General features: G+C 32.7%; 1 protein-coding gene across 1 annotated transcript in view; it reads right to left on the minus strand.

The window, feature by feature from the left end:
• LOC132744622 (uncharacterized) overlaps positions 1-12,284 on the minus strand; it is a 64,297-nt gene that overhangs the window by 40,827 nt on the left and 11,186 nt on the right. Inside the window, exons 3-5 of the mRNA XM_060733379.1 lie at positions 11,453-11,797; positions 8,258-8,330; positions 6,183-6,256 (exon numbers count right to left, since the gene is read on the minus strand). Of these exons, the coding sequence (XP_060589362.1) occupies positions 6,183-6,256; positions 8,258-8,330; positions 11,453-11,797 (492 nt within the window). The remainder of the gene's footprint in view (positions 1-6,182; positions 6,257-8,257; positions 8,331-11,452; positions 11,798-12,284) is intronic.

The following is a 12,284-nucleotide window of genomic DNA, read 5'->3' on the forward strand; positions in this document are numbered from 1 at the left end:
AAGAAGAGTTTTTAAGTTTTTACTATATGCATATAGGGAAAATCAATGACCCCCCGGGGCGGGGCCAATTTTGACCCCAGGGCTTTTATTTGAACAAACTTGGTAGACACCCATTAGAACATGTTTCATGCTAAATATCTTAGCTCTAGCTCTTTGGGTTCTTTAAAAGAAGATTTTTTAAGTTTTTACTATATGCATATAGGGAAAATCAATGACCCCCAGGGGCGGGGCCAATTTTGACCCCAGGGCTTTTATTTAAACAAACTTGGTACACACTCACTAGAAGATGTTTCATGCCAAATATCTAAGCTCTAGCTCTTATGGTTTTTTAAAAGAAGATATTTAAAGTTTTTTCTTTCGGTTGCCATGGCAACCAGAGTTCTGCATGGAATTAAATTCTTTGAACAATTTTTAAAGGTGACCACCAAAGGAACATTCCTGTGAAGTTTGGATGAAATTGGCTAAGTGGTTTATGAGGAGATGTCATTTAAAGTAAAAGTTTACGGACGGACGGACGACAGACGGACGCCGGACGAAAAGCGATCACAAAAGTTCACCCTGTCACTTTGTGACAGGTGAGTTAAAAAAAAGTCAAAAGGGGCATAATTCTTGAAATAGTCTTGCTAGAGTATTGAACACTCACAAATGTTGAGTGATAATAAGAAACATTTATATGAAGTTTGAAGTAGATACATTCAGAAAAAAAGAAGTAATTAAAAAAAACAATGTTTTATTCATGAAAATTTAAGTTCAAGGGAGGTAATTCTGATAAATTTTGTGCTAGAGTTATAAACCTTGTCACATATGATGTGGTTGATGACTAGCAACTTATTTTTAAAGTTTGAAGAAAATACCTTAAGAAATAAAGAACTTATAGTGAAAAAAACTTAAAAACTAGAATCAGAAATCTTGAAATTCAGTCTATTTGTTGCCATAGCAACCAGAATTTTCAACATAGGAAGATAAGAAAAGGATGTGCATAATTTCCATACTGCCATCTACCCATATGTCAAGTTTCATAAAAATATTTGCAGTACTTTTTGCGTTATCACTGGATCCAGGTTATATGTAAAATTTGCCATATTTTCAGTCTATTTGTTGCCATAGCAACCAGAATTTTCAACATAGGAAGAAAAGAAAAAGACGTGCATAATCTCCATACTGCCATCTATCCATATATCAAGTTTCATTAAAATATTTTCAGTACTTTTTGAGTTATCGCGGGATCCAGTTTTGTGGACGGACGGACTGACGGACGGACAGACAGACAGACAGACGGACGGAGGGTAAACCTAAAGTCCCCTCCAGTAAACCGGTAGGGGACTAATAAAGAGGTAACAGTAAAAAATAGTATTTTTTAAGGAAAATTCTAAGTTCAAGGGGAGATAAATCTGAAAATATTGGTGCTAGAGTTATGAACCTTGTCACATAAGATGTGGTTGATGATAAGGAACATATATTTGAAGTTTGAAGTTGATACCTTAAGAAATGACAAAGTTATAGTGAAAAATATTTTACTGCACCAAAACTTTAATCTGAAACCTGGACGCGGACGCCGACGCCGGGGCGAGTAGGACAGCTCTCCATATACTTCGTATAGTCGAGCTAAAAAATGCTACAGACAAAGTTTGATGATCATCCATTAATTTGTTCTGTAGAAGAAGATGTTTAAAGGTTTTTCTATTTTTAGCTTAAGCGGTCCCTAAAAGGGGCTAATCAAATGAATATGAGCAAACTTAATAAAAGACTACCCAAGAATGCTACAGACAAAGTTTGGTGATCATCCATCAATTAGTTCTATAGCAATAGACGTTTAAACGTTTATCTATTTTTAATTTAAGCAGCCCCTAAAAGGGGCCAATCAAAATAATATGAGCAACCTTGATTAAAGACTACCCAACAATGCTACAGACAAAGTTTGGTGATCTGATCCATCCATTAGTTCTGTAGAAATAGACATTAAAAGGTATTTCTATTTTTTAGCTTAAGCGGCCCCTAAAAGGGGCCAATCAAATTCATATGAGCAAACTTGATAAAAGACTACCCAAGAATGCTACAGACAAAGTTTGGTGATCATCCATCAATTAGTTCTGTAGAAGAAGATATCTAAAGGTTTTTCTATTTTTAGCTATAGAGACCCCTAAAAGGGGCCAATCAAATTAATATGAGCAAACTTGATAAAAGACTACCCAAGAATGCTACAGACAAAGTTTGGTGATCATCCATCCATTAGTTCTCTAGAAATAGACATTAAACGGTATTTCTATTTTTAGCTTTAGTGGCCCCTAAAAGGGGCCAATCAAATTAATATCAGCAAACTTGATAAAACACTACCCGAGAATGCTACCAACAAAGTTTGGTGATCATCCATCCATTAGTTCTGTAGTAGAAGATGTTTCAAGATTTTGCTATTTTTAGCCCTAGAGACCCCTAAAAGGGGCCAATCAAAACAAGAATGTCAAACGACACATATACCCCCCTTTCTAGCCATTGACTCACATAATTGGTAATTTTTTTTACAGAAACTTGCCAAAAATGGGTACATGGAAGTGTTCAATTATGGAAAAATCAACGGAAACCATTTTGACATTTAAGGCCCATGTGACATTGACCTTTGACCTAATGACCCCTAAATCAATAGAGGTCATCTACTACTTATGACCAATAACTAGGTGAAATATACAGACTTTGTGATGAATACTTTTCAAGATAATCAGCGGAAACCATTTTGATATTTCAGGTCCCTGTGACCTTGACCTTTGACCTAGTGACCCCAAAATCAATAGGGGTCATCTACTAGTGATGACCAATCACTATGTGAAATATGCAGACTTTGTGATAAAAATTTTTCAAGATAATCAGCGGAAACCATGTGGTCTACCGACGGACAGACCGACAGACAGATTGACATTAGCAAAACAATATACCCCCTCTTCTTCGAAGGGGGGCATAATAATATTAGCAAAATTCTGAACCCCAAGGCTTTAATTTATACAATCTTGATACAGGTCCACCAGACAATGTTTCTTGCTGAATATCTAAGCTCTAGCTTTCTCCTTTTCAGAAAACATTTTTTAGTTTCTTTTTAATGTATATAAAGAATACTCATGACCCCATGGGTGGAGCTTATATTGTTCCTAAAGCCATAAATTGAACAATCTTTGTAGAGGTTCACAAATATCCAAGTTCTAACCTTTGAAACTTCAGAGGATAATTTTCCCATAAGATTTTACTACAATTTGTAATGAAAATATATGTCCCCAGCAGGGCCAGTTTTGACCCCTGGGCAATAATTTTAACAAAGTTGGTAGAGGTCAATTCACAATGTTTCATGCCAAATATCTAACCTATGACCTTTGTCATTTCAGAGAGGAAGATTTTAAAAGTTTTTATCATATACATATATGGAAAACCTATGACCCCCCAGGGTTGGGCCAATTTTGACAGGAGAGGCAAAATTTGAACAAAAATTGATAACGGTCCACTAGACAATGTTTCTTGCCAAATATCTAAGCTCTAGCCTTTGTCATTTCAGAGAAAGGGATTTTCTAAGCTTTTACTTTATACATATAAGGAAAATCTATGACCTCCAGGGTGGGGCCAATTTTGACACAAGAGGCAAAATTTCAACAATTTTGCTCATAGTGAGCTAACAAAACAATCTACCAATTTGATTTCTAACAAAACAATCTACCAATTTGATTTAAGGTTTTTCAATATGTTTTTTCTAAATACACCTTTAACCATCTTGACTGTTGCAATTCAATTTTATCAATATAATGGTGGAACAAAGAGAATAACAAGTGGAGTTTGTTTACAATGAGTAAACAAAATTCCTTATTCAATGCTTAGTGTTATTTTATTTCACAAATATGCCAATTTTCATCTCCCCAGAGTTTACCTTATGATTCCACACAAACTTTCCAGCAAAGAAATGAAAGGAAAAATTTTAAATGAAAACAACACTATTTTCAAGGGTATAATTCTATATCTAATTAAATATTTCCATGAAATTTATAAATGGCAAAATAATGTTGTTTCCATGATAATTCAATTTTTTTAAGAGTTGTAACATAGAATACTCTCTATTATTGAACACATATGATAAAGGTATATATATATTTACATGTATACATCTTCAAACTATCATTTTTATTAACTACAGAAGGCAGATATTACACACTTTAAGGTTCAGGCTTATCAATATGAAATAATTGTTACAACTAGAACTATCGCTGAATGCGAGTCATACCCCCATCAATGTCCTTGACAGAAGATGACTTGGAAAGGTGGTTAAGGGAATAACTTTAGTGGCACAAATACATATACATAAAAAGAAATTATCTCTGGTGAAAAAAAGAAAAATTGTACAGGTAATAGTATAAATATATATTGTCAAATCATGTTCGAAACAGTTACAAATAACCTTTCATTTTCCCAATGTACTAAAACAAACAAAAGCAGTGAAGTTAAGAAAATAGCACAATTATGTCAAAATGTAATTAAGAGTGGAAAAACTTTGCATACTGAGCTTACTTGTGACCCTTCATATATTATATAGTTTAAAGTGAATATTTGATCTGGTTTAAGAAATATTACAGTAAATAAATTTAAAGACATAAAAATGGACTTAACTTTGTCAAAATACAAACACTTTTTTAGTTATGAAACTTGACCTGCATATCTTACTTGTGACACTTCATATATATTTGAAGTTTCAAATGATTATCTGTTCTAGTTTTAGAAATATTCAAGTACATGTTAAAATTTCAGAACATTTTCTGAGTCAATTTTTGACCTTCAAGTGTGGCCTTGACCTTAAGCTGGCACAAGGGTAAGATGGGTTCTGCACATTACCCAGTTGGGGTGAACATTTGGGTCAAGTTTGAAGAAAATACTTCCATTAGTATAGAATTTATAGAGCGGACACAACATATTGTCTAGTATTGATTGTATGTAAATTTAAAGACTTAAATGGGTATAACTTTGTCAAAACGCAAAACAGAGTTATGAAACTTGACCTGCATATCTTACTTGTGACACCTCATATATCTTTTAAGTTTCAAACAAATACCTGTCCTAGTTTCAGAAACATTCAGGTACATGTTAAAATGTAAGAATATTTTCTCTAAGTCATTGTTTGACCTTCAAGTGTAACCTTAACCTTAAGCCGACACAAAGGTAACATAAGTTCTGCACATAACCTTGTAGAGGTGAACATTCGAGTAAAGTTTTAAGAAAATTCTTCCATTAGTATAGGATTTATAGAGCGGACACGACATATTGTCTAATATTTGATTGTATGTAAATTTGAAGCCTTAAAAAGGGGCATAACTTTGTCAAAATGCAATACAGAGTTATGAAACGTGACCTGCATATCTCAATTGTGACACTTCATATACATTTTCAGTTTCAAGCAAATACCTTTTCTAGTTTCAGAAATATTCAAATACATGTTAAAATTTAAGAATATTTTTTACCTTCAAGTGTGACCTTGACCTTAAGCCAGCAAAAGGGTAACATGGGGTCTGCACATTACCTTGTTAAGGTGAACATTTGAGCCAAGATTGAAGAAAATCTTTCAATTAGTGTAGGACTTACAGAGCGGACACGACATACTATCTCATATTTCATTGTTTGATATTTGACCTTCAATTGTGACCTTGACCTTGAGCTGACACATGGGCAACATGGGTTCTGCACATCCTCTTGTGGAGGTGAAAATTTGAGCCAAGTTTGAAGAAAATCCTTCAATTGGTATAGGATTTATAGAGCGGACACGATAATGGAGACGGACCGACGGACAAGACAAAGTGAATCCATTATAGCCCCCCCCCACACACATTTTGTGGTGGGGGTATAATTACTTTAATAAATAAAAACACAAATTGTAACAGAAACAAAAGTAGCTGTTACATTGTTTTTAAAATGCAGATTTCTATAATTTCTTCTTTGGAAAAAACATAAGACATATTGCTAAAGCCAATGGCTGCTCCCGGAAACTGCTCTTTAGTCAAAATATGTTAGAAAATGTAAAATAAAATAAAATAAATTTCAGCATAATTTTGGAATTGACAGAAGTTAATAATTTCTTAATGTTCTTTTTAACAATATGTTTTATTCTTTTTAAAAATTGTAATCAAAGTATTACAAAATTACAATAGGATGAAAATATTTCTGACCTGTAGTGCTCTGAAACACAGTGGTAGGCTTTGTTGTGAGGTATTTTACATCCACACTCACTGGGTTAATTGATCTATAGATAAAAAAATGATACATAAGTCCTTATGATATTGCATGTTAACATACCCTTAATCTTTATTGGTTTATACTTGTGAAGTTAATAACATCAATGTAAATAAAACTAGAAATTGTCACTACTGCTTGTCAGAAAACATGTTTTTAAGCAAATAATTTTGCACCAAGGGTGATTGCAGTAGATAATAGATTTTTTTCAAATGCTTTTGAATTATGTGTCCTACATCAATAAGATAAATTAAAGTTTTCATTTGAAGGTTTGACGTATTGCCTTCTTTTGAGAGCAATACGTCCTTTCTCCCTGAGATTTCTGCACTTCTTCTCAGTGAAATCTATCTACAAAGTGTCCAGTTGGTACCTTTTATAGTTCTCAAGTTATGTCCCGGACAAAGTTCAAAGTGTAAAAATAAACAAAGGGCAGTAACTCTAAAATTGGCAGAATTATGGTTCTTTTGCACTGCACTTCTACTTAATGAGATCTATCTACCTACAAAGTTTCTTGTTAATACCCCTGTTTCATGTTGATACCCCTTTCCTTTTAGAGTTATGTCCTGGACAAAGTTCAAAGTGTAAAAATAAACAAAGGGCAATCATCTCCAAAATTAGGCAGGCATAGTAAGGGTTATTTTGCACTGCACTTCTACTCAATGAGATCTGTATATCTGTAAAGTTTTAAGTTGATACCTTTTATAAGTTTTCAAGTTATGTTCTGGACAAAGTTCAAAGTGTAATTATGAACAAAAGGCAATAACTCCAAAATTTGGCAAGGCAGAGTTACGGTTCTTTTGCAATGCACTTCAATTCAATGAGATATATCTACCTACAAAGTTTCTTGTTAATACCCATTGTGCTTTTAGAGTTATGTCCAGGACAAAGTTCAAAGTGTAAAAATAAACTAAGGGCAAAAACACCAAAATTTAGATAAGGCAGAGTTACATTTCTTTAGAACTGCACTTCTACTCAATGAGATCTATCCAGCTACAAAATTTGAAGTTGATATCTCTTGTACATTCTTTTGTCCCAGACAAGAAATCTGCAACGGATTGACCAACCACCAGCTGATTCCAGTATACCCCCTAAAACTTTGTTTGTTGGGGTATAAATATACGAAAAGTCCAACAAAACATCATTTATTCAAGAGTAAATGTAACAAAATATTTTGATATTAACAGTTGAGCAATAAATTATCAGTGTTTTTTTCTTTCTCTGCTTAGGGAATGGTTCCGGTACTGGACAGATTGGGAAAAAAATCCATTGATTTGTCTCAATTTGGGAATTTTACATAAGATGCAAAATATTCATTTGGAATTTCTTTTATCCAGGGAGACATGAAAATTATGCATAATATACACTTTAAAAACATGTACATGTATTATTAACTTTAATGATTATTTTTACTACTTGAGGTTGAAAAAAAAAGATAATCATTACAATTGTGCATAAATAATGTTTAGGTGTGAAACACTTAAGTACGAAATGAACTGGGTACGAATATCACTCATGTGGTTATACTTGGTTTTTATCATATATCACTTATCAATGGCATTACTGTTTTTGTTACCTTTAAAGTAGATTTTTGAGGAAATTTTCAGTGTTATTTTGGGAATTTATATGTCATGAATTGGGAAATTTGCTGTCTATTTTCTATTGGGAATGGTGCCGTTTTTCGGTATCAGTTATATAAGGAAAAAAACCACTAATATACATGTATACTGGAAAGGAATCTATTGAATTTTTTTTTAATTTTCAAAACAACCTGAGGCTGTTATGATAAGTTATGGTTCTAATGATAAATTGTGCTCAAGGCATTTTATGGGAAAATATAGTTTTTCTTGACTGGGGGAAACAACCTTTATTCAGCTGTTATATATAGAAACAAATCCCTGGAATCAAATGACAATGAATTTCCCTTGACAAAATCGCCATACACGCCAAAGAACAAATTTTATAAAATTCATCTTAAAACTTATTTAACAATGAAATCTTGAAATTAACTTACTGTGGTTTACAAATAAAACTATCATGGTCATCCCTTACATGTCCAACAATACAGGGCTCAACGCAGGTGCCATCTGTAACCAAATTTAAACCTTGTCAGTCATACAAAACATATTGTAAACAAAAACAAAACTCCTGAAAGAGACTAATATAAATAAATTCAAGACAGTACCAACGAACTTGTTTTGATGACCCAGCAGTTTATTTATAGAAATTATTTAAAAGTGGCTCGAGTGGTTAAGTTAAAGTCACTCACTTCTAATCACTTGCTCCTCCAAATCCTGATTGGGACTTTGGATTCTTTCATTATTGAAAGTAATTGAAGTATGTCGGTGTAATATAGAACCCTGCTGTTTTTAAGGATCATGTATAGTTGTAAATGTACTTAAAATACCAAGTGTATCATAAGTTTTGTTTTATTGGTAACAATTATGTTTTTATCTTTTTTGCTAGTTGGTTTTTTGAAAATCTGGGGAATTTGATCCCACAGGGGGAGATCAACAGACTAGCCAAAAAGAGCTGTCACAGGAGACAGCGAAGCTCGACTTATTAAATACTTGACGCAGTCAAGAAGACAAAACTATGAAAGAAAAATCAGTTATGATATAAATATTTATTTTCTTATGACTAGAAGTTATAGTTGTTAACATAAATTTTAAGTTCAAGGGGAATAATTCTGAAAATAGTCTCACTTGAGTTATGAACCTTGTCACACAACATGTGTGTAATGATAAGAAATATATATTTGAAGTTTGAAGTAGATACCTTAAAAAGTAAAGAAGTTAAATTATTTCTTAAAGAAAATTCTCAGTTCAAAGGGAGATAAATCTGAAAATATTGCTTCAAGAGTTAGAACCTTGACACATAACATGAAGTTGAATATAAGGAATATGTATTTGAAGTTTGTTATTTATTTCAAGGGACTTCTTTCGCCATTTAATGTTTGAAAAAAAAAGATAAATAAAAACAATTTTTTGTTGAATTTCGTTTTGAAAATTGTCTAGAATGATAGAAAATGGTCTAACTAAGAAAATAAATCTTTAATTCAGTCATTATCGCTGTACAGACGTTTAAAAAGTTGTTTACCTGACGTCACAATGTAGCGCGAAACAGCACTTGCAAAAACAGTCAAAACAAATATATGTACAATTGTAGTAGCGTAGCAAGCAAGGAGATTCGTCAACATTTTCTTTAATAATGAAATTAAATAAAAATGTTTTTTTTTTGTTTTTTTGCGAAATATGGTTATATTTTCACTCAACATAATAAAATCTTTATGTCTATTACGTCAAGAGGGCAAAACATAACTAACTTGCTATAATTAATCGCATAGTAAATCCAATCCGGGATAATGCGCGTGCCTTTGTATTTTGTAACTTTTTTCAGGAGAGCAAATTGGTCATAAGTCTTAAGATTATTACAAGATAAGATAAGATAAGACAGTTACTTGAAACCGTCTTAAGTACAAAAACTTTTCCCCCTAAAGTTGATCATAAGTCCTAGGATTTAGGATTAACTTAGGACTCTCCATGAAACGAGCCCAGGTCACATAAGATGTGGTTGATTATAAGGAACATATATTTGATACCTTAAGAAATAAAGAAGTAACAGTAAAAAATAATATTTTGAAAGAAAAAAATCTAATTCAAGGGGAGATAAATCTGGAAATATTGGTGCTAGAGTTATGAACCTTGGCTGCCTTTCATGGAGAGTCCTAAGTCATAAGTCGGATCTAAGATAAAAATTGAGAAAATTTTGCGTTTCAAAGAAAGTCTTAAAAAAGGTCCTAACTTATGACTCCTATATTTATGACCAAAAACAGTCCTAAGTCTAGGAGTGTTTTAAACATAAGATTGTCCTAAATCAAAACCACTCCAAAATCAAACATGGCAGCGTATATGGTAGTGTTTCAAAGACAGAGGGCCCTGTGCTGGGGGACAGGTCACAGGCGCTGGACATTTATAAATACTGACGAGGAGTTGATTAATGATATTGTACAAATTTCCAAGGGAATTGATCATGCAAATCACAGATTTAGTGAAAGGGGATATTGAGAATTATATAATTTTACCCAATGAATATGGTGCTATGTCAGTCAAATATATTTCGTATTTGTTAAAAATAAATATGAAATATAAATATGAAAGTGGGTGGAGTCAAAACTTATAATTATTTCAAGGGACTAGAATCTAACGCCGTTTTGTTTGGGAAAAAAAAAGATAAATAAAAAAAAACATATTGTTGAATTTCATTTTGAAAACTGTCTAGAATGATAGAAAATAGAAGATAAGAAAATAAATCCAAACATCAATACCTTTAATTCAGTCATTACCACTGTACAGACGTTTAAAAAGTTGTTTACGTAACGTCACAATGTAACGCGAAATAGCACTTGCGAAAACAGTCTAAACAAATATATGTACAATTGTAGTTGCGTAGCAAGCAAGGAGATTCGTCAACATTTTTCTTTGATAATGAAATTAAATAAAAAGGTTATTGTTTTGTTTTTCTTGAAATATGGTATATATTTTCACTCAACATGATAAAATCTTTATGTCTGTTACGTCAAGAGGGCAATACATTACTAACTTGCTATAATCAATTGCATAGTAATTCCAATCCTGGATTATACACGTGTCATTGTATTTTGTAACTTTTTTCAGGGGAGCGAATTGGTCATAAGTTTTAAGTTTACGACAAAAGATAGGACAGTTACTTGAAACAGTCTTAAGTGCAAAAACTTTTTCTCCTAAAGTTGGTCATAAGTCCTAGGATTTAGGATTAACTTAGGACTCTCCATGATACGCAGCCCTTGTCACATAAGATGTGGTGGATGATAAGGAACATACATTTGAAGCTGATACGTTAAGAAATGAAAAAGTTAAAGTGAAAAATATTTTACTGCACCAAAACTTTTATTTGAAATCTGGATGCAGACGCCGGGGTGAGTAGAACAGCTCCCCATATACTTTGTATAGTCAAGCTAAATCTCGGGGGACTTTGCCTCCCGGCAGGGCATATAACATGTTTGTCTATACCAGCAATAAACCAATAAAATACAGTAAAACTGTCTTTAATGATATACAATCCAATTAATATTATAATTATACAGTTAAACTTCATTCGCTTGAACTCAGATCGCTTGAATACCTCCCTTCGCTCAGACTCATCATTCTAAAACAAAATTGAATCTTACTTGGCAGAGGCATCCTTCCCTTACTGCAAGGATCACTATCATTGACATGTCTACAATATTGTCCATAATCATACATGAAAGTATCATTGTAAGAAAACAAGAATTTGTCATCTCGACTGTAGTAGCCTGCTGTATAGTTGCAATAAACTTCAGGGGGTTCAACCGAACTTCCGTAAGAGTATATGACAAATCTATCTGGCAGGCCCGTGAAGTCACCCCGATTACCTTTACACGCATTTATACAGTTTGAGGAATGTTGCTGGTATCTATCTTGTGGACATGGTGTCACTGTCATCACTACCTTTGTATGATCATTATTGTCAATTGTAAACACCCCTTTCGTGCCTGTAAAGTATAAAGTATTAGTGGCTAAATGCATTTATTTTAGGTTGCAGGAAAATCAAACTTGATCACCTTTAATAACAAAAGAAAAACATTAATTTATTTTTTGAATTTTATGAATTAAACACAAGTTATAACATTAAGTATGGCACATAAGTGTAATAAAGCCATTTTAAGAACAAGTGCCATATATACATATATATTGGTGGATATTTATACACACACACACTAGAATACATACATATGTGTGTGTATATGTGTATATATATATATTAAAATGTGATAAATGTTCCTTGTGCAGTGTTGAAATAGCTAAAATAAAATGTTTAAGAAATAACAAACTCCATGTATATTCGGTAGCTCTTAATCAATGCTTTCTTCGCGAAACTTTAATTAACAATAAATGCATAAACAAATGACGTAACGTCATGAAAAAAAGCGGGAATGTTTAAGAAATAATATATCCCAAACTGTGATTTTATTGCTCAAT

This window comes from Ruditapes philippinarum, unplaced genomic scaffold (assembly GCF_026571515.1).
Source record: "Ruditapes philippinarum isolate M1 unplaced genomic scaffold, ASM2657151v2 ctg1587_1_1_1_1, whole genome shotgun sequence".
In the NCBI taxonomy this organism is placed as follows: Eukaryota; Metazoa; Mollusca; class Bivalvia; order Venerida; family Veneridae; genus Ruditapes; species Ruditapes philippinarum.